This window comes from Brachycentrus maculatus, unplaced genomic scaffold, assembly GCF_059751285.1.
Source record: "Brachycentrus maculatus isolate JH-2025_06_01 unplaced genomic scaffold, ASM5975128v1 h1tg000289l, whole genome shotgun sequence".
Classification (NCBI taxonomy): Eukaryota; Metazoa; Arthropoda; class Insecta; order Trichoptera; family Brachycentridae; genus Brachycentrus; species Brachycentrus maculatus.
The window spans coordinates 400,001-424,952 of record NW_028281040.1 but is presented as its reverse complement, the minus strand read 5'-3'; the positions used below and the strand labels follow the sequence as shown (position 1 = coordinate 424,952).

The 24,952-nt window shown below is 31.5% G+C and overlaps 1 protein-coding gene across 1 annotated transcript in view; it reads left to right on the top strand.

Moving 5' to 3' along the window:
- LOC148305053 (uncharacterized) overlaps window positions 1-24,183 on the top strand; it is a 45,695-nt gene extending 21,512 nt beyond the window's left edge. The window contains exons 4-8 of the mRNA XM_088267307.1: window positions 10,651-10,791; window positions 11,436-11,644; window positions 14,122-14,303; window positions 21,761-21,884; window positions 23,936-24,183. Of these exons, the coding sequence (XP_088123433.1) occupies window positions 10,651-10,791; window positions 11,436-11,644; window positions 14,122-14,303; window positions 21,761-21,884; window positions 23,936-24,055 (776 nt within the window). The 3' untranslated portion in view covers window positions 24,056-24,183. The remainder of the gene's footprint in view (window positions 1-10,650; window positions 10,792-11,435; window positions 11,645-14,121; window positions 14,304-21,760; window positions 21,885-23,935) is intronic.
- Window positions 24,184-24,952: the final 769 nt, after the last annotated feature.

Genomic DNA, 24,952 nt, shown 5'->3' with positions numbered 1-24,952 from the left:
TTTTCCTTTGTTCAAAATTTTAAATCTCCTTAAGTAATTTTTTGATTGCTTTGAAGTTTCAACACAACTTTGCACTCATAAATGAGCGCACTTTTTTGTGATAGGCGCTTTTACCTGTGACAGGTAAAAACACCCTAAAAAAAATGTTTTTGCCCGCATTGACGGCATTTTTCAACACACGTAATTATTAAACATGCACGTGGCGAATAGCATGCTTCTTGAAATGTGCTCCTTGTTGGCATTTTATTGTTTTAGATTTAACTATTGTTCCATAGATTTCTAATGTTTTCGTTGCTTCACAAGCATTGTGAAGTTAAACACATAAGAAATGTGTACTGTCCGTTTTCTTTATTTCCATTGAATCAGAATGAGCCACAGCAACGCGAGGTCGCATACAGCTAAAACAAATGAAAAATAGTCAATATGTTTCTTGCTCCATATTTAAAATTGTATTTCTGCTTAGGAACATAAAACGTTTTTTCAAAAGCGGAAATAAATTTATAATTTTTTTTTGCTATACATACTTTTTTTATGTTATCATAAAAGATAAAAAACTGTTACTAACATAAAAATATAAACATTTTTTTTGTCAATTGTTTTTTATCGTCAAACTTAAAACAATATACGTAAATATAAGAAAAACAACAGTTGATTAAATATTTTTATTACATTTTTCGAACAAATATTATAATGGTTTTCTGTTGACAATCGTGCGAGAAGAGATGGTAGATATTTTTACATTTATTTAAGTAAAAGTCAACAACACAGGCCACAAGTTATTGTATTATTTAGACAATTTTTAATATTCGTTGAATCGTTACCGAATAACAGTTATTAATTTTTGTGAAGTAAAATAAAACATTGTTTATTTTGTTTTAATTAAAAACGTCCTAAAATAATAATTACACAACAACTTTGTGCTTCTGGAAAAAAAACAGTGAGCAGTTATCTTCCACTCTGGATATAATGAAAATCTTACCGTGTATGTACTTATTCATGATTGTGACTTATTCATGATTTTTCTTCATTTTTAAAGTAAGTCCACCTTCATTGTGTATAAGTTAGCGAATTCGTCTACCATGCTGAATGCCTTGAGTTAATTTTCCAGAAAGGTCAAAATAAAATGATTTTTTTTATGTTTTAATATTTTCATATTACCCTGGTATAGTGCCTGGGTAAAACTCTGATTCCTATCAACCGATGGAAAATCAACTTAATGCTGCATAAATTTGATGAAGTGTCTTATGCACCATTAGATGGGATGAGGGTAAGAAGAAGACAAAAATTAAATAATTAAAATGATTTTTTTACTATTATTATTATTATTTTTTTATGTAACCCTTATCCGCACCAAATGGTGCATAGGGCACTGCATTAAATTGACGCAGTGTTATCTTGATCATTACTTACATGAAGGCAATGTGATCACACTTGCGCTTCAGGAACCAGTCCAGGGTATTAATATATTAAACGTATATAAAGTGATCAATTGAACCAGCCTACGACAAATTGTAAACCATGTAAAAACCTAGACTTTCGTATTCTTTTTGCCTACGTTGGGATATAAAAATGTTAAAAAAAAAACATTATAAAAAGGTGCTTTAACGAATCATTGATTGAAATTTTGCTCCATTCAGTGATTCAATTTCGTATTAAATTTTGTGGTACCATTATAAATCCTATTTACTCTTTGATATCATTCGAAAAACGCCGATATAGACAAAAATGAGGGAATTTCGTTATTTTTAATGAAGCAGGAAAACCACTTCACACGACCCCGGGGCGTCTCTACGCTCACAATGGCGCTACACGATGCCGAGTCAATTAACTTTGTTGCGTTGGCGTCGCGTCTGTCGCACTGACGCTATACCGTAAAATAATTTCCAGTTAGAAACGGGACAGCGAAAGGTAAATAAAGCTCGTCATAACGTTTTATAAACATTGACAATTACGCACTTTTAATTTATACGTACTTTCATTATATAAATGTATACTTGTTCAAAAAAAATTTAAGACATTTATTTAACTAACTAACCAACTAACCATCAGGCTGCTTCCCAACCAATAGAACGCCATACCACTCTGTCTTTGCAAACATTCTTAGCCTCCTCCACGTTCATGCTCCTCCTCATACATAGCTGCCGATTGTTACGACTCCTAACCTGACCACTTTCAAGTATTTGGCATACCTGATCGTGCCATGTTTAATTCATTTATTTACTTACATAATTTAAAAACGATATATATTTTTTTAATTAATGAGGCGAACGTGATTCATATATGTAATATAAAAAGGTAAGACCGATCCATACCAATTATTTAAATATATGTTTATCAAACCTAACATTATAATGACAACATTTCATTGAAAGATTTATAGGAGTGTAAAGGATCGATTTAGTTTACTCGTTCAATGTTGAACCTATTGGAAAATGTTACATACTTTAGCTGACGATATATCATTTGCATTTTCGACATCTCAACAAAGATGAAAAATAATATGGAAGTCTGGGTATTAGGGCTTATGACGTTCTATAGGCTGGATAGGCTGGTACAATTTTCACCATTCTACCCATGATACAAGATATATTGATCAATTTTGTGACACTGTTGGATTGAGGAATGTTTTTATTAATCAAAGACGCATTTATTTTTATGCAAGGTCTGAATTCCGCATTATTTAACATACTTTAAGATATGCCTGAAAACATGATTTTCAGTTTTCATGCAGCTTATAACTTGGCCAGATCTTTTTATCGAATATATCATATGCCCTGTTACCAACTTTTATAAATTTCATTGATTTAATATATATTATTTTCTTAAAATACATTTTCCTACTGCTGTTTTTTTTTTTATCAAAGCGCACAGATAAAGATTACAAACAACTTGGAATACCTTAAGATAAATATGCTTCTTTGAATGAAGTTATTCTTCCCGAAGTACTTTAGATGGTAGATTTTCTTTCCGGCGCAGAGACAACGGTGTAGTTCTTTTAGAACTTTGATATCGAAAAGTTTCCGAATTGATTGTGATTCTGTATTTGACACAGTCTCACTTATTTAGATGAAAGTCCCGATAAAGCTCTCTGGATACGACTCCATTGATACTTTATAATACTGAAACTTTCCAATCGCCGAAGTTGGCGGTGGTTTCAGTAAAAACGAGTTTAAAAGAAAACGTGTAAATCTTCAAAAAGCACAGAATCTAGTCGACAATCAAGAATGGATATTTCCATTTTGGTTTAGGTTTTAATTGCCTCCCGGTTAGAGAATTTGTAAATTTGTGTTCAATTCAGCGGTTATTTGTTTTGTTGTAAATTAACTAGAGAGAACTTTCAACGAGGAGTTTGCTACGAATTTTGCGAATGGTCTACGTGTTCTCATTATGATAATATAATAATTCACAGAACGAATACTTTTTGGAGCTTTTATTTTTTTTCGAGTTTTGAATAATAAACCTAGTTATTTTTAAGTAAAATAAATTTTCGGTAACTTTTTTTAAATGTCAAAAGTTACTTTATAAGATTTTAATATTAATATTCTGGATTGTGTTTATTGTAAAAAAAATTTAAAAAAAAAACTTAATTAGCAATCAATCATTATTATTTAAAATTTTACATAAACTGAAATTTCAAATGATAAAAAAAAAACAAGTAAACGTGACGCCACTTCCCCAGGAGTAGGCAGAGAGAATAGAATTCCACACCAATCTGTCTTTGTACATAATCTTTCCTCATCTTTATTCATGCATCTCCTCACACATACCCGCCAATTATTCCGACTCCCGATCTGACCATTTTTAAGTATTTTAAATACTTGATATTGCTATGTTTTCCTGGGTCTCTCTCTGCTCTATTTCTACAGCAACATTCACCTAATAAATTTATTTTACTGTTTGAATACAAATTTGTTTCAAAAACATATTTCAACTATGGTTTTTGATAACTATAATGAATTTAAATATAAAAAAGAGTTTTTATTTTATTTAAATTCTTATATTTCATCAACTATTCAAAGTTAAATGTATAAATATTTCGGATAGCCTTACTTTGTCCAAAATTGTTTATTTATTAAAAATTTATTAATCAATTTTATAATAAAAAAGTCTGAAAAAATTATATTTTAACTTTAAAAAAATGCTTGTCTCATAAATAAATATACTGATAAAAATTTATTAACCAAAAGCCAATACTTAAATTTTCTGTATCAAGAACTTTTGTATACATTTGATATAAAACATTATATAGAAAAAAAACGTAAGTAAACAGTTGACCGCCGGCACTATTTCCTTTATTTCATTTTCCGATTTGATTCAACCCCTGACAGCGATGTTTGGTCTCGCTTGATTGCCTTTCAGAGTGATTGACTTAGGGGTTGGTTTCTGAAAACTTCCCCGTCGACTCATGACTATTCCATTACTGACGGTTCTATTAAATCCACTCATCAAATCTCCAATTCTTATTAAACTAGACCCTCTCAGATTTATAGCGACCTTCTAACGCTCTCTCGTAACTTTGTTTATTAGGGAAAGTTTCCCAGAAACCGGTATACTTTCGGCTTCAAATGAACCCACGAACAACCCGCTCTTGGAACGTTGTATTCCAGATCTGGCCAATAAAATATTTCGGCGGGCTGTTTTTGGCGGGAAGTTTATCCGAACCAGGGAAATGATTCGCAGGGCCACGATATGAACAGTTAACTTTTAAGCTACTTTACATTTCTGGTAAATAATGAAACACGCCTATTTTATACAAACTACATATAACTAAAGTGTAGCTCGGGAGCCACGTGCGGCTCTTTGACCTTTTAAGTGTGGCTCCGGCACAAATATCCGCGGGAAGGCTCTTCGACTCTACTTATTCATGCGAACTATCTTTTTCAAACATGAACATAATTAAAAGTAAACGGAGAAATTGTCTAATTGATGAGAACCTAGAAATGTGTTAAAAATAACGACATAAATACCTGGTTAGGTCGAACTTTCAAAGGAGGTGAAAATACATTATTCGCAAAAGTTAGTGTTCTAATGGATAACTTTTTATCAATCAATAAAAAAAAATTGTGTGTGAAATCATGTTTTATTGAGTTGGCAAAAGAAGGATGAAAGTAGGCTTGAATGCAGTCGAAATGCGATCTCTCAGAAGAATGTGCGACAAAACGATGTATGATAGATGTGCGAATAGTGAAATAAGGAAGGAATGCAAAGCTGAGATAAGCATTGTCGATAAAATTAAGAAAGGTGTGTTGAGATGGTTTGGACATGTAGAACGAATGTGTGAGGAAAGAACGGTAAAACAAATTTATGAGGCGAATGTTAGTGGGAAAAGAAACAGAGGAAGACCGAGAAAAACATGGCACGATCAGGTATGCCAAATACTTGAAAGTGGTCAGGTTAGGAGTCGTAACAATCAGCGGGTATGTATGAGGAGATGCATGAACGTGGTAGAGGCGAAGAATGTTTTCAAGGACAGAGTGATGTGGCGCTCTATTCTCTGTGCCTACCCCTGCGGGGAAGCGGCGTGATGGTTAGTTAGTTTTTTTTCTTAATAAAACAGATCTTTTAATTTATAGATTCTTTCACATGTAATACTCGGCACCACCTATAATTGAGTTGAGTAAGCTTTTATTTAGCAGAGACCCTTATGAAACGTTTGTAAGATATTTCTCGAATTATTTTACATATATCTTTATTTAACGTCCCAAAGGAACAATTCTAAAATTTAGACTAGGCCACTAAATTCACATACGGTGTTCAAAATGATGCGAAATGCAATGAACCACATATCACGATAGATTTTCAGAGGTAGTGGTTTTTACCAAGTAAAATTTAAAATGATATTACTACAGAGAGACTGCCGAATCAGTAAATGAAATTTAATATAAAAATTATTTTTTTTAATTGAATAATATTTATCGAATATTTGATTGGCTTGGATCTATTTCAATTAAAAAACGCATAATCCAACTAAATGGATTTAAAATAAAAGTGTCTGCCTGAACTCGAATATAGAAGTTGATATTACTGCGTAGATATTCTTTGATCGTATGTGACACGTGACAAATGGGTCGTTAATGATCCATCACTGTATAGCAATATTTTATGTAGGTTTGTATTCGAGTATGTACTGTTATATATAATATGTTCAGACAGTTTGTAAGCGCTTCACTTTTAGGTAGACAACTTACAAGTTTCGAGTCTCAAGTTCGTTCTCTTATCTATACGAAAAATTCTTGGAAAGTTTTCCGTTTTTATTTGTTTGTTTTTCTGCATCCCACTTATAGAGTTTCGAAACAAAAGGCATTATTTCGAAGCGAGTTTACTTTGTGAGTATCGCAGATACTGCAAAGTGCATTTTTGTCAAAAATAAAAAGATGAAAGATGTCTCGAAAAATGCATTTAAAAAATACTTTTTGATACTTTAAATTGACTAAAGTTTACATAAGATAAGAGGGTGTTGAGCCGCAAATATGTTTTTTTTAACCTGAAAAATAATTATTCTCTTATATTATCTCTAATTTTAAAACTACTGACAATTTTAAAGCGCTTTTTATATGATTTTTCACGAAAACGGTAGTTTTTATTATAATATTACTAAAAAAAAGGTTTCGGAATATCGGACGAGGGAATAGTTATGCCGAAACCAAAAGTTGTATTGTTTTTAATGGTATTATATAAAGTGAACGATGAATAATGGAGAAGTTATATTATATTCTTATTTGACATCTTAACATAGATGAAGAAAAATATGGAAGTCTGGGCATATGAGATGTCAAAAAAATATATTAAAAAATATGTTTGTATATGTATTTACGAAAAATGCCTCTTATAATTGGAGATAATCCAGATTTGTGAACAAGCATTTGGACACACTCAAAATGTTGTAATATTAAGCACGTAATACGGAGATCATTACGGATCTGTTTATTATTATAATTGTTATTTTCTTTGTTTGGGGTTTATTCAGCTTGTACATTTTTTTTAATGGTTAGATTAACAATGATATGTTTATCTTACTATTTTTATATGTTTAATATTAATAAATCGGAGATATTACTGATTGGACAAAAGGATTCCAATATTTCGTGAGAAAAACCGTTATCGCGTATCCTTATACGTATAATCTTTGGAGAGGAATGTTATTCCGGGTAGGAAATAAGATCGTACAATATTCGATTTCCTCGCTTTTACACGAATGTTTCCGATTGAATACGAACACACTTTTGCGTTTGTCACAATCCTCAAATCTCCACTTTCGCAATATTTAAGCCATTTCACTTTTATTGGAAATTCTTTAAATGAATTATCGGTTGAACAGATTCACGTTCTCCGATCGTCGTTCATTGACCCAGATTTGTGAACAAGTATTTAGACACATTCAAAATGTCGTGAAATGACTCTCAGAGGAATGTGCGACAAGACGATGTATGATAGAAAAAAATAATAAAAATGAAAATGAAATATTCTGGAGTTTCTCATGTATGTGATTATAATCCGGATCTCACATAATAATAAAAAGAACTTCTGCTTAAAAAAAAAGCTTCTTTTCATCTCAACAATATATGTCTCTAGTGAAGTTCTAATCATTCAAGAACAACGTTTCGAAATTAGTTCATTTATTTATAGAACTTCCAAGATATAACTTCCTATTTGAATAGTGTGGTTGTCAATAATGGGTAGAATCGTTGAACGTTACACGTGTGTAAAGTGATCACTTAAACCTGCCTATGACGGTCGTCAGCCCCGTAAATGCCCAGACTTCCATATTCTTCTTCATCTTAGATGAGATGTCAAAAAAAGTGTATGATAGATGTTCAAATGGTGAAATGAGGAAGGAATGCAAAGATGAGATAAGCATTATAGATAAAATTAAGAAAGGTGTGTATCTTGAGATGGTTTGGACATGCGGAACGAATGGGTGAGAAAAGAACGTTGAAATTAATGTATTGGGCCAATATGACCAAAAAAAACTTGAAAGCGGTCAGGTTAGAAGTCGAAATAATTGGCGAGGAGATGCATGAACGTGGAAGAGGTGAATAATGTTTACAAAGACAGTAGTGTAGCGTTCTATTCTCTCTGCCTACCCCTGTGGAGAAGTGGCGTGATGGTTAGTTATTTATTCAAAATGTTATGCGTTACTGAATAGTTATCAAAAGCGCTCCGTCGCATTTCTATGATTTTATTCTCTCCTTGTAACATATTGTATACGGCTTTGATATTACAATTTTTGTGTTGTATGTAAAAGTTAGTTTTGGGTACATTCCATGTTAACTTTTAGGAGTTTTGCTTTGTTAATTTGGACCACTATTGTACACATTACTTATTGTTTCAAATGAATAATGTTACATTTCTCGTCTTTTGTCAAAAAAATGTATTTACCCTTCTCAGGGGAAAACTTCGAGAAACTATTTCTACAAAGTAGGCTTACAATATATGCTCCTTATATTGTGCTTCCGTTTTCTTAGAAAAATGTATTACAATAGAAAAACTCTATTTTATTTCGTCATCTTGAAAGGAATAAGGCCCATAAATATATACATTAGCTAAATATTTTTCCCTGCTAAAATTTCTTGATGAAACTGTATGTATTTGATGTAATAAAATGTTAATATTATAAAAATTTCTATTGGATTTCGAAAATTGTATGCTTAATTAAAGCTTTCTTAAATCAACCATAGATGCTGCCGCGAACGCAAATATGAGGCGATGATATAGGATTTTTGATAATTGTATGAGTTCCAAAACAATTTGGTAGTTTGGTTTTCTATCATGGAAAGAATGGTGAAAGTTACACGTATATAAAGTAATTATTAACCCAACTTATGACAGGTTGTAAGCCCTGTAAACACCCACACTTCATTATTTTTCTTCATCTATGTTGAGTTGTCAAAAATATAAAATATAAATACGTATTAAATATAGAAATTTCATATTTTTCATCATCTTTCTAGAGTTGGCAATAAGTGTCTTTGATTTGCACTTTTTTATCACAAATATATTTTTCGAAAATATATATGTGATAATATCTTTGTATTAATTTTTTGTGTCCGCCTCCGCCACATGCTGACCATTACACTACGGTGTCCGCCTCCATAGTGTAATTAATGGTCAGCCGTTCTGGAGGTCCCGGGTTCGATTTCCAGGGGGGGAGGTCAAATAAATATAAGTGGTTTTTTCACTCTAATATTTATTCAATATTACCCTGGACTGGTACCTGAAGCGGAGGGCTGATCACCTTTCCTTCTTGTGTTAACGATCAAGATAACACTGCGTTTATTTAATGCAGTGCTCTATGCACCATTGGGGTGCGGATAAGGGTTTTGAATGAATGAATATGTTTTTCGAAAATATAAATCTACGTATTAATTTTTTTTTTTGTGATAAATACAAAAGTTTTTCATCTGTTCAAATTTTAATCTAGTTTCACTGTTTAAAATATCTGATTTTTATAATGGTTTGCTTATTTTCACAAAAATTGCAGGACTGAATAAAGAATCCATTGTAGTCATCAAAAAATATGGACCAAAATGCTCGCCGCACGCTCTCTGAACTCCGTGAATTGTGCTCTGAATTCATATTTGTCCCGGTTTCAGATTTTATCGTCCTTGCAGATATTCACAATATGCAAGGATTTAATAAACGAACAAGCGAACTATTGTCTTGTGCAGATATAGCGCTTGCAGTTACGGTCGAAGGAAAAATACATTACAAAAAGTAGTATTTCATACTTGTATTGTAATATAAGCTTTCTGCAATGCGTCGACTTGAATCAAACGTTTTTAGGTTTGATAATAAGTTTTCTGTGGCTTGGTAAATGTAGCTAGTGATATCGATAATAACGAAACCCGGTCACTAATAAAATAGAATGAATGTGGAATAAATTATAAAGTTGTTGTTTTATTACAGAAAATTCAGTTCCACTAATGAATCCCAATACAAAAGTTAAATCTAACAAACTTTTAAATAAATATCGTAAGAAAGATAATATTGATTTGTACAATTAACAACGATTCCAACTTACCCAAATCTTCAAAAGAAAAAATACATACTAGATTTAATATGATACAGATACAAATCAATTTTTAGAAAAGTTTTATTCAAAAAGCGTTTACAGGGCTTTTAAACTATTAACGGCTGGTTGAATTTGATAAATTTGTAATATTCACCATTGAATCTATATTAAAAGTATCTATAAATATTTGTTGATTATAAAAAATATTTGGATTATTAATAATATAATTTAACAAGAGATATCTAGAGAGGTTCCTATGAATCTCTCCAAAAGTTTTATTACAGTGAATATGAATTTCTCGTACCTATACAACGAGAGTACATGACAGGTTTATTAGTAAATCACAGTAACAGTTAATGTAATGATTATAATATTTACCTGATTTTTTATTTTGGTAATTCGCAACATATTTCGTGAAAAAGTTATATACTACACAATTAACTTGATATGGATGATATTAATATAAACATGAGATGATATGAAATATTAAATGTCATGGTTAAGTGCGCAGTAAATTATTATGTAAATAACATACTTTACCTATCAAGGATCAGCAAAGTATGTCATAAAGGTAAATATTTGTTTTGAGTTGAAACCATTTTCATGGTGAGTTGATTTGTTTTTCTCAATATTCTCAGGCTGGGGAGATTGGACCGAGTGGAGTCCGTGCAGCGCAACGTGCGGCGGCGGCACTCAGAGACAGAAGCGCGCGTGCCACGTGCCCGCGTGCCCGGGTCCGCACACCCGACTCAGGGAGTGCAACACATTCAGCTGCCAAGGTAACATGAGCCTTTTTTTTATTCATAAATTCGGCACTTTGGGGTTACTATCTACCCATTTTTAATAAAAAATAATACTTGGTTTATAGGAACCATTATTTTTTTAAAATCTATTGCAACACGTGTTTCGATGCACTCCGCATTTTCTGTTGAAGTATTGATAGAGATTGCTAGTATTAAGGACTTTGATTGGCATTAGTAATATTTTTTATGTTTGATCGAAAAAAATCGATTGATTGGTCAAAAGGCTAAATTAAAATTTGGCTAGGTTAACTGTAAAAATTATAAGATTTTTTTTTGTATGTATGGTATATAATAAATTATTTTTAAAGAACTCCTTCGACAAGACACATATCAAGTCATGGAAGTTATAAATAAATTAAGTACCGATCAAAGTATTTTAATGAATGTGTCCGAATGGAAACCAAGAGTTCTATACAGAATTTGGAAATATGGCGGTAGCCTTAAGAATTCCAGAACTTAATAAATATATAAATGATTAAAGCTTTTTATAGTTAGAAAATTTGCTTATTTTTAGAATTATCAAGTGTACATAGCATCAATATCGACACGACATGATAATGCGAATATTAACTATCCCCCTTAGTACTATTTCACATACATTATTTCTTTGATAAATTTAGGTGCCGTGAGTCCATTGGACTCGGAGCAAGGAAGGCCTCGCCAGGGCCGGGCTCAGTGGGCCAAGGTGCCCGGCAGGGCCGGAGCCTGGAGACTCAAGGCAGACTCCTACGTCTGGCTACCGTCAGCACAGCTATTCCACCAGCCGCAGCCCACACAAGGATTCCCGAAGGACTTCACCCTCTTCCTTTCCCTGAGACTACGACCAGAGGTATACATATCAGATACATATTATTATCCCTTCACTGCATGACTTTTTTTTGCATGACTGCTGACTTCATTGACAGTTTGTCTTCGAGAGACAAGTAAAGTTATTATTTCGGCGTTCATAGCGCGTCTTTTGGCTAAATTATGAACTATATACGTGAGTTATGAATGAATCTTATCAGTAACAAAAAATAATGGTTGCTTATATTTTTAAAGAACGTTTTAACATTAACTTTTGGGTACCTATGTAACAAATTTGATACACTATGCAGTGAAGGGTTAACATGCAATTAATCTGGGAACACTTGAATCCTCTTCTCCGTCTTACTTTTCATTACCGAGGATAAAGATAATTTTAAACTTAAACTTGGTTCCCTAATTTTGGGACACTCCGTCTGGCAATTCTTATGGCCATGTTAATTAAGATTAACTGTATTTATCTGAAATATTTTTTGGTGAAATATACTTGGGTGATAGAGAAATCAGTGATACCTGAGAAATCAGTTATACCTGCGCCGGGCCAGACATTGTGGCCCACGGAGCTGCCTACTAGAATCAAACGGGCCAGAATGTCTGACCTACAGAGTGGTAAAAGTTAAAAGTACCGGGGTCTAAAAAAATACGGACAGCGCAATAGATCCCTTTAAGCGCCGCGCGCCGGCCGAATACTGATGGAAATAATGACTTACTAAAACAACGCTACCTATGTATAACGATGTAAAGAGCAACTTGTGCCCTTATGTGCTATAAAGTCAAGTATATTACATACCGTAATATATAATTAGACTGTCTATATGACTTTATTACGAAACGACAGTTGGTGCGCAAAAAAAATTTTTTTTTCGAAAACTTTGAGTTCTAGTTGAGGGCCAAATGTAGTACCTACGGAATATTAAAAAAAAAATTACGTTATGTGCAATCTAAAATGCATCCTTTTAGACCTTTTTTAAAGTTAAATTTGCAAAAAAAATTATCGGCCCACGAAATGTATATTTCCATTTCTGACTAGGTTTTTGTCGAAATCGCTTTGAGAAAAGTACTAAAAATTAAAGCGGTTTAAAACAATGTTTTATTTTACAATGATAAAATAAAACACTTGTTCTTATACCACTTGAGTTTCATTAAAGACTACTAGTTTCAGAAGCTAAGCTTCCATCGTTAGGTCTGAATAATAACTTACGATGAAAGTTTAGCTTCCGAAACTAGTGGTCTGTAATAAAACTCAAGTGGTATAAAAACAAGTAGTTTCTTTAATCATTGTAACATGACTTACCACAATGTTAATGCCAAAACAATAAATAAAATGTTTTATTTTTTATCTAATTGTATAAAATAAAACAATTTATTTATTTGTAACTAATTGTGATTATTATTACTTACTGTAACCGGCAACAAATCACACACACTCATATGAGACTGGCGTCGCAGGTTCGATTCCCGCCAGTTGTAAAATGAACTTAATAAATATTTATATTCAATTGGTAAAGTGTTGTTTTTTTCTTTCATATCCTGTTTTTCTATCCTTATTTTCCCAACTGCAGACAACCCTTTAATATAGAGGTTACCAACTAGCCATACAATCACAAAAAGAAACCATTTCACTTATAATTCATATGAATTTAATTAAATTTAAGGAAAAGTTCTTGTGGAGGTAACTCCAATTTATAAGATCTAAATGAGCCATTTTTATAGGGGATTTTACGACATGGAAAAATACCCCTTGTAAATTTAAAAGTTAAACGATGATAGGGAAGTTACTGTGGCAATAAAAAGTAATTGGCTTTTAAAAATAATTGAACGCAATCATATTTAAAATTTATCAGCACCACCGCTGGCTATTTTCTCTTTATTAAGAAACCAAACCGTAGCTGCAAATCATTTTCCTCTGGTTCCTTAAGTTCCCTGCTTAAGTCACAGCAGGTGATAAAGGGTTGGTTTAAGGGTTTAAATGTCGGGTTAAAATTCTGTTACATTTTATAAACAAAGTTTATATAAATACAGTTTGTATTTTCACCTGTTGATGAGAACATCTGTAGTTCAACTAGTCGTATTTACATTGATAAACTTAAAAACTGCCTTATACATGGTTTTGTTTTAACATTCAAAGATATGTTTGATTTTATTTTGCATGTATAATAGAACTAGAACTGATGTATTATTTATTTATTTGACATTTATTTTGTGGAATGACATATTGATGATTTTTATATTAAACAGTATTATACCACTCACTGAGATTTATCCCACTACACACAACTGGTTTCGAAAACTTTAGATGTTTTCATCGACAGTTTCTATTTTTTTTATTTTGATTTTTAACTGAATCGTTTGTTCAAAGCTTATTCGATACAAAATAAATTTTTCAAATGGATCATCATGAATAACACATTATACTCATGCTCTACACACCTACAAAAAAGATTGAAAAATAACAATTGCTTGTATAAGCTTCCAATACATATATGGATTTTTTTTCAACAGAGTGGAGGCGTCGGTCAGGGGACCTTGTTCAGCCTTCGTTCTCGAAGGCAGCAAGACGCCTATTTGTCCTTAGAGCTGTCAGCAGGAGGAGCGCGCCTGGTTCACGCAGGAGCAAACGGTTCAGAGGTCATTCATCTTCCGGCCACTCTCAAGGACTATCGCTGGCATCAGATTGCCATCAGGTATGACAAATAAACCATACAAATTTATAAAACCATTTGTTGATTTTTTCATATTATTTTTCATCATACTTCCAATTTCTATGCACATAAAAAAACCTCTCTAAGTTTTTCCTGTGTCGAGGGCACATTTTACATTACTTTTTTTTTTATATGACAAGTAAATTGTTTTTGATATGCAATCAAATAAGACATAGCTCATGATGCGATCTATTTCAAATTTACAAGTCCCATCAACCATTTTTGAAAAGCCTTTTTAAACTAAGTTACGTTATTGAATGACTTTATGGATAATGGAAACCTTCGTGTAAATAAAACAAAACTGCGTTGATACAGTGGAGTACCATACGCACCATTGGGTGCGACAAAGGGTTGAAGAATAATATAAAACGCAAAATAATTTAATTATTTTCAACTCAAGTTTCATTTGGCATATAGGGGAGAGTGCCCATGGATGGGACGTTTTTGATTTTGCCTCTCTAGTTCTTCTCTGTAAAATAAATCACAAAAAGTAAACGTGGTTTCTCTTTATTCAATCTTTTAGCTACAAATATGCCATACTTTGTTTTCTAAAAAAATTAACCTAACTGCCTGAAAAATCGATTTCAAATCATGTCCTAAAATGTCCCATTCATAAACACCCTCCCATGAGAGGGACACCAGTATACCATGAATAGGACATTAATTAAAATGCTAGATTGATGGAATAATTCTATTTTAATACAAAAATCATCTGTAGACACTTTAGTATAATACGTAGACACATGTAAAAGAAATTTTATTTAACATTTTAGCAACATTTTTGGCATTTTTTTTTTTTTTTCATGGGCCACAAAATTTACATTTAAGCCATTGCATAAAACTATATTGATATTCTCCTTCACATATGTGACACTTATCCTCCTTTCCTTTTGTTTTTGTCAGTGATACACCTTCTATTTCAACTGATTTATCTGAACTGATCTCTGTCATCACTCATTGAAATATTTTGTTGAAAACTGAGTTTTTTTTTAAACTCTTTTAGCGTTAGGCTTATTTTATGGTCTATCTATGGGTTTTCATTTTCCATTCTTCAATAATTGTATTTTCAAAAACTTGTCCTTTTCTGAAGTGTCAGATATTATACTTGATTTCCCCTTACTGATTTATTTCTGTACTGTAGAACATATTGCTGAATCCAGCTGAATTTAAATACGTGGAAAGTATTTCTTCTCGCTTCAGACTGAACTAACTAACTAAAAAAACTAACTTACTATCACGCCGCTTCCCCGCAGGGATAGGTAGAAAGAATATAACGCCACACCACTCTGTCTTTGCAAACATTCTTTTCGCCTCTTCCACGTTCATGCATCTCCTCACTCATACCCGCCGATTGTTACGACTCCAACCTGACCACTTGCAACTATTTGGCTTACCTGATCGTGCCATGTTTTTCTCAGTCTTTCTCTGCTCCTTTTTCCAATAACATTCGCCTAGTAAATTTGTTTAACCGTTTTATCCTCACTCATTCGTTCTACATGTCCAAACCATCTCAACACATTTTTCTTAATTTTATCGATTATGCTTATCTCAGCTTTGCATTCCTTCCTTATTTCACTATTCGAACATCTATCATACATCGTTTTGTCGCACATTCTTCTGAGAGATCGCATTTCGACTGCATTCAGTCTACTTTCATCCTTATTTTGCCAACTCCATGTTTCACTTCCATACATTAGAGTTAGAACCAGGACTCCGTTATGCACTGCCAGTTTAGCTTCCGCTGATAGGCTCTTTTATTTCCTATCAGCCTTTACTTGTTTGACATGTCTATAAAGAGAAGATTTTCCTATTGCATATGTCTTTGCAACCGACCTAATATTTTGCTTTTATTTAAAACCTCTTCTACAGCAGCTTCAATTAGAACGTTGGTGATTGATGGTTGGTGAACGATGCCGTGTTTTGGCATTATAACCTAAAAACAATATAATGTTTACAATGCGTGTAATACAAACGAGTACAAACGATTTTTAATATAAATTAAAAGTATTCGCCATGAATGGGGCAATTTTCCCTTGAGTGGGACCGTCCCATTCATGATCACTGCGCGCGTCCCATTCAAGGAAATGCGTGATTTTTAGAAAAATAGATAAATCGATACATTTATTCTAAAGTAAATTTGATGAAACATACTTTATAATATCCTGAGAGAACCAACTTCAATAATTGTATTTATCAATTGCAGCACTTATCATAACCTATATGTACAAACAAAATCAAATTGCAATATATAATTTACTTTTTGACGCAAAAAAATTGTAACACGTCTTACTCGCTTTACTGTCAGTCGAGAACTAAGGTTTGAGGATTAATCTGTCTTATATCGTAGCGTTAATGTTGGGTAATTTTTAATTTTTTTTTGTAATAATAGTTTGGGCTGGAGGACGATTGTCCCATTCATCCTCTGTCCCACTCGTGGGCACTCTCCCCTACTACTATTTTTTTGTTAAATCTATTGTGACGCGTGTTTCGATGCATTTTGCATCTAGAGATACACCTAGTAAAACGTAAATCAAATAAAGATAGATATTACACCACAAAGTGACTGCCGAATCAATGAATGAATAATGAATTAATTCAGGACTTCGATTAACGACGTCTTCATATTGAAAAATGTACTTTTGAACTATAAGCATCAAATAATAATAATAATAATAAAACCCTTCTCCGCACCCCAATGGTGCATAGGGCACTGTTTCATATAAACTCAGTTTTATCTTGATCGTTTACACATAAAAGAAAGGTGATCAGCCCTCCGCTTCAGGTACCAGTCCAGGATAATATTGAATAAATATTACAGTGAAAAAATCCCTTATATTTATTTGACCCCCTGGGAATCGAACCCGGGACCTCCAATAGGAAAGCCGAGCGTGCTGACCAGTACACTACGGAGGCGGACAGAACATCAAATAAGGCTTAGAAAAAATACAAGTAGTGTTAAAATAATAGGTGGGAATTAAAAATAAATGACTTGAAAACCTCATTTTGGTTCATATTTTATGAAATTGTGATGGCGATTGTATTCTTAGACTGACAATCCTGTTTTTGTCTCCGCTTTACCTATCCTATCCGTTTTCCCTTGCGAAGAGTTGTCCATGACCATTCGTTGGTGACAGTTTGCATTGTGAATCGTGCGTACTGATTAATATTTCGAATAACTTGGGTACGCGCCTATGACAAGGAGTCCGTTTTACACTATCGCTGCCAGATCTACATAGGTTCTCTTAGTATTAGCGTGGGTGTTTGTTCATTTATCGTTTACATTTGATAAAGAGGCAAAAATAAAATGTGTTTTAATTTGCAGACTTACAAATTCACTTTTCTATTTTAAATGGCTCTATACTCAGTACTATACTATGTAAATAAAAATGTAAATTTAAGTTTTGTAATTTAATTTTCTTGGTGGAACTGCATTTTATATAATAAAATAACAACTATGTAATTTTTACCAGTCTACCCGGTTGCTGGTCTAATAAAATTCAAGTAGAAATGAATACTTGGTTACTTTTTTATTATGAAAAATTGTAAATATTTGTTTGTTCTAAATCTTAATTCTTTACTACTCGCTACTCACCGATTGCTTTGATATGATTGATTTCGATGCAAATATGCGTGTTTTTATATATTATTTTAGGTTTTTTCCATATCTGGAACTGATAAAGCTATAAATTTTTTTCAATAACGGCTTTTGATCACAATGGCTTTTCCATCTGTAAAACTAAACATTGGTCATGATGGACAGCGTAGTAATAAAATAATAAATTTGGATTATTTACCATATATAGAGATATTAAAAAATTGCTACCTCTAGGGCACATCACTGTGATTTAATTGACGCAAAAGAGATAGTGCATGATGATAATTTAGCAAAAAAATATATTTTTAGCTTTTTTCTAAATATCTTCTTATTTTAACTTTTTTCTAACTACTAGTGGGAGAACATTACACGTCATCGGTCCCACAACAGCAAACTTACGCTTGCCAAATTTAGTGCGTTAGTTGCTATCTGGTAATAAGCACTGTCAATATCCTGACTTCTATATTCTTCTTCGTCTATATTGAGATGTCAATTTAAATATCGTTGTTTTATTGGGTCCAGGATTCAATAATACTTTCCAAAAGGATTTGCAATAATATTTTTCCATGTATTTTGCAAACCTCATCATTGATAGTAGCTTTAAAGGCGCCATATGGTTACTTTCGCATGGTGAGTGGTGCCAAAGAGGGATATTCGCTTCAAATTTCATGAAAAGTTGTATTTGCCATTACTTGACGCCCTCTTTCACATGCCAGTTCTTGGCATCATCTATGGTTGAGACCTTTATGGAATGTACATTAAATTTGTATTAAAAATATTTTTTGACCAGTAGTTTTATTCAGAATGTTTGTCAATTATTTCTACCCTCGTAGAACTTATTTTATAATGATATCTTAACAAAGACGTAGAAAAATGCCCAAAACTATATTCTTCTGCTTCTATGTTGAGATGTCAATATAAATAACTCCCGATTGGGCAAACCCAGATTTGTGAACAAAATTTTGGACACACTAAAAATATTTTCAATAATCCTGTAATGTACGCGTTTATTTCTTTACTGTCCATGGAGTTTAAATAAATAAATAAAAATAATACTGAAAGAATTTTCAAGTACCACAATTTGTTAAAATAAAAAAATATCCAGAATTTGCCATGATTAAATTTAACGTTTATCACTTTATTAATTTCTTTTTTAATTCAACCATGGGTTAATTTTAAGCTATTTGAAATGTTTTATTTTTCGCAGAAAACAGGCCAGAAATATATTCCTATGAGAGACTAGGGTCCGAGTAGGGATTAACGCAATTACGTCAAAATTAACGCAATTATGGATAATTAGAAATTTTGTTTTTGGCTAACTTTACCCGTGGTAAGGCTTATCATGTAATGTATAACCGGCCTAAGCCGAGACCCATGTTTAAAAGTTAACTCAGTTGATTGTTAAATAATTTAAAAGTTTGGTTTACTGATAATCCTCTTTATTATATTCTAAGTCCTCTTTGGTTCCGGTACAATAATAAAATTTAGTTTTTTTTTTATTCACTTTTTTGTCACCGCGAATTATCTAGTAATTTTTTAATTGGCAATTCTTTCTTTGTGTAAATTATTGATGAATTGTCAAAATTAAAGGATATGATTTTTTTTTCATTTGTATTTTGTAACAGTTTTGACTTCTCAAAATAGTTGAAGAAGAAGTCCGGGTTGCATCCATTTAAAAGAGTCCCTGCTAAAAAAAAAACTTTCTCTGATCAACCATAGATACTGCTTGTGAACTCACGCATGATGCAAGGTATTATTCGTATCATCTGTATACGATTTCAATCATTTGAGTGGTGTGGTTGTCAACCATGGGTAGAATGGTGAACGTTACACGTGTATAAAGTGATAACTCAAATCAGCCTATGATAAGTCGTAAGCCCTGTAAATACTCAGACTTCCATATTCTTCTTCATCTATGTTGAGGTTATAATTATAATAATTATTTCGATGAATTATTAAATAAAGCGCCATTTTTGTAAAATGATACATTAATGGCGCTTATACAAAATATAATGTGAATTATGACTGCAAAATAGATAATTCTAGATTTGTAAACAAGGATTGGGACACACACGAAATATTTTATTATTGTGAAATCGTTAAACAATTTTTTAAACAAAAAATTAGGAGTTTAGTTATCATTTTTGTTATTTTTTCTGTTAAAACAAAGTTTTTTAATTTGATAAAGTTTATAAAATGTGCCACTAAGTATCTGCGAAAAGCATTCAAGAAAAAATATATCTCTACCCAATAATATTTTCAATTCAAACCCTTAGCCGCACATCAATGGTGCATAGGGCACTGCGTCATATAAACGCAGTATTATCTTGATCGTTTTACATACGAAGAAAAGGTGATCAGCCCTCCACTGCAGGTACTAGTCTAGGGTAATATTGAATAAATATTACAGTGAAAAAATTACTTATATTTATTTCACCCCCCCCTGGGAATCGAACTCGAGTCCTCCAGAACGGTAACCGAGCATGCTGACCATTACACTACGGAGGCGGATAATTCCCAATAATAAAACATACCCATAATACTCAATTATAAAACATTTTATTATTACTACCCCAAAGTTGTGAATTGCTCAGAGTACAGTTTCCAGTTCCATGTCATGTTAATCCCTTTACTTTGTATGTACATAATAATGTAGGTACTAGAATAGCTCTGACGTGTTTGGTATATAAGGGTACTTGTACTTGCCCATTGATTGGTCAAGGAACATGGGTTTTAAGTGCTATGTCCATACATTATATTGTAGCTCTATAGATATGATGATTAAACAATCTTGGTAAAATACCACCATCCTTATCATTCATCGTTCACTTTGTGTAATACCACTTTATAAAGAAAAAGTAAACGATAAATGATAAGGAGAGCATTATATTACCATTCAACAAAGTTAACAATGCATTTAAACGTAAAATAAATTTTATAATAGTTGTTTATTAAATTAATCTCTTTGTTTTCTTGGATAATAAATATTTATTTAAACTTCATGTTCAGAAAATAAATAAGTACATTGGGCTTATTGCTACAGAGCAATATTTCCCAATAAGCAAAAAATAGACCAGTGATATTGATCATAATGTTTGATACTATATATAACTGTTTGCAATCAGAGGGTAGATAGTACTTGAACATTAAAAAAAACATAAATTACAAATTAAAATATTAAAAAACATAAATTACAAAAGATGATAATAAGGAGGGCAAAGAAAAAAGGGAGTTTAAGGAAGGAGGTAGAGAGAAAAACTAAGGGAGTAGGATTGATGGACAGTGAAGATTCTAATGATAAATAGTAATGACTTAGACGTTTCTTAAAAGTTATTAGAGAAGGTGCATTTTTTACTTGGACAGAGAAGGAATTACTAAAGAATGATGTGCTATGGCGAGAAATAGAAAGTGTTCTTTCTTGGGAAGAACGTAGTGATAGACCATGATCTGAGAGGTATATAAAATTTTCAGCCGGATATTTAGGTCCATTAGGGTTGTGAAGAATATTATAAAGTAGTGTGAGAGATTGAAGGTTCATGCGCTAGTTGAAGTGAAGCAATTTAAGTTCCGTGCGAGAAGGTGAAACATGGTCATAATTTTTTTTATTTAAAATGTAGCGGATGCTCTGATTTTGTAGACGATCTAGACGATTTATAAGTTTTTTTTATTAACTTTGTTAGTATATAATATAACAATGTGAATGTTTCAAATAATTAATAATATTATCAACATTTGGTAAAAGTGATTGAATCAATTAACAGTATGATCCCGAAATTATTGACAATTCTACCAAAAATTTTATGTTTGATGATAAATTAAAGTTTTTTCTTCTTCTTCTACACAGTGTTCATGGAGACAGCACAGTCCGGAGTTACGTAGATTGCCGCTGGCTCAGGACTGATGTGCTGCATAGAAATTCTTTAGACACGCCAAAGGATGCTGATCTCATCGTAGGATACTTATTTTCGGTAAGTAGAAATTAATATGTGAAATTTAAATGTATCCTAATACTATTACCCATTTTGAAAACTATTTTTACCGTTCTCTCTTCTAAATATGTTTTTGTTACCGAAACATTGAGTGATAGAAACCGAAAGATGTAAGAAAATTGATTTAAATTTTATTTTTTTTATTTATTTAATAAACTTCTTTTACATAATATATGGTCATTAACAGGCAAGGAGAAATATTTTTAACCGTTCAAAAACAGACTAGTGGTACTGGAAAGTTTTAAGTGGTACTGATAAAATAAAAAAGAGCATAATTAAAGCTTTTAATTGAAAAAAAATACGTTTATGAATCCTTAATAAAATTCATTTCAGAAAAAAAGATAATTCGTATTTTTTATTAAAGTTGGTTATAATTATGTTGCTCAAATTCAGATATTGAACATCAAAGATTTCTTAAAAATATACTATTTTTAAGGTTTTATTATGAATACAAAAGTCTAGAGCTAAAATTATGATTTTCTTAATTTTTGGGATAGTATAACATTCGAAGGTGGATGTTTATAAACTTATTTAAAAATTAGTTCTTTTTTTTCAAAAATTTTGGTAATATTAGTATATAACCACTCACCGAGATTTTTATGTCTTCCGGTTTCGAGATGTACCCGTCTCTTCGTCAGGGTAATCACTAGCACAGCATGCAAACAAACTGTGGTAGTGATTGTCCTAACAAAGAACGTCTCGAAAATGGTAGACATAAAAATCTCGGTGAGTGGTTACTTATATACTAATATAACTTACATTTTTGTAAAAAAAAGTAAAAATGACTAAACACAAAGTAAATACTTTAATTTTTTTTAATTTTGAGAATATTATCTTGAAATACTTAAATTAACACTCACTTAACTGAACCGTTGTTGTTGTTTTTTTATTTAATAAAATACAATATTGTTATCGTTAATGTAAATATATTTGGTTCGATTCCTTCAGAAGATATAATAGAATTATATTTAACAGAAATAATATTTCTCTGTTAATAATAAAGGATTACTCCAATAACTCACTGAATTCATAAGATATACAATGAAGAATCAAAGATTTATAAATTAAATCATTCATTAGCCATTCAAAAACAAGTAATAAATTAATAGCCTTTCTTATACCGAGTATTGAAATCGTCTTAAAATTATCATTGAAAACGGAAATATTAAATAATATTCAATAATTAGTAATAAACTCTTCAATAAGAATTCATCATTGATAATAACAGTAGGTACTTGTGTTATTTCTCTCTCTTCATTCGTACTTTCAACGTTCACTAAATACTACTACGAAATTAAATTTGCTCATTTCATTATATACCTACTTATTGAAAGTAGATACCTATTTATGTTAGGAAAAATCATAAAAATTTTATGTAAAAACATATTTTATTTCAATGTTGTAATCATTTGATTGATAACTTTTTTTTAAGTAGGTATGTATGTTAATTTAAATAAACTAAATAATTTACAATTCACCACGTTTTACCAAGTTTTAAAAACACAAATACTGAGTGAAAACAGATTGCTACAATCTAATTACAAACACTCCTTTGAAAAGATGGATAGGATGAGAGATATGAGAAATACATTACGTAAAATTTAAAATAAGCATTGTACTTAAGCCTGGTGCAAGATTCTGATTGAATTTATCCAATTTTGTAACAGCTGTATCTTTAAATTTAGGATTTTATTTAAAATGTGATTTTATTTAACAAAAAAGTGCTGTCATGTTTGTTTATCAGATTTAACGCAAGAGGGATACAAAAATTAAAACCATGTTGGTAAAATAAGGTTCAATATAAATTGGTTAGAAGTATAAAAAATTACAGTTATTTTAAAGAGTAAGATACAAATTATGGATCAAAAACATATTTTTTTACCCGTATAAGGATTTAAAAAAAAAGCAATGGCAGAAAGCAATCTTTATAAATACAAGCAATCTTTATTAATGCTCAAAGTTTTTAATATTTTTTTCAATAAAAAAAATGTGTTGAAAGAGTATATGTAATTCGTTTTTTTACCACACAGGGTGATTTGGAACAGCTGACAGTGGTTCCCAAGGCTGGGTTCGCGGATATGCAATGTGGTGATGCAGAACCGCTGTATGGAGACACGGAAGAATTAACTGAAGTAAACGACCCTACATAAAAAAGATATCGAAATAAGTATCATATTGTGTCAAAAAAATAATCAGTATTTTTAAGTACATTCCTTTTTCTTTACAAATATAACTTTTCCTTTGAGGATTCCGCTTTTAAGCAAAAGTGTGTTTTATTTTTATTTTTTGTAAAGATTTTGTAGTTTAAATATTTAAGTTGAGATAAATATTATGTATTACATTGGTGGTTTCGGATATCATTGTTTTAGGTATTTTAAAGGAAAAAAATGAAAACCGTTATCTGTCGATATTTTTGTAACCATCCCAATATATTTAAGTAACATTAACTAACCTTACAATAATAAATTAACACATTTTATTTAAGGTAATTTTTTTTTACTATTTAAAAATAAGTGAAGATAAATAATATTCTCAAATACATAAATTAGATATAAGTACATTAACCTTATTAATAGTTCTTTTATTTTAAAAGCTGGTCACTTAATTAAGAAATATCATAATCTGATTATTTTTATTCAAATATCTAATATAACTGATTCAGAAAACCATTAAGTAAGTAGTTTTAGTATTATTTTTTGACATCTCATCAAAGATGAAGAAGAATATGGAAGTTTGGGAATTTACGGGGCTAACGACCGTCATAGGCTGGTTTAAGTGATCATTCACCAATTCTACCCATTATTGACAACCACACTACTCAAATTCTTGGAAGTTCCATATATATGAACCAATTTAGAAACCTTGTTCTTGAATCACTAGAACTTCACTAGAGACATCTATTGGTGAGATATAAAGAACCATGTATTAAACCAGCCTATGACGGTCGTCAGCCCCGTAAATGCCCAGACTTCCATATTCTTCTTCATCTTTGATGAGATGTCAAAAAATAATATGAAAATAACTCCTGTAATTGGAGATAATCCAGA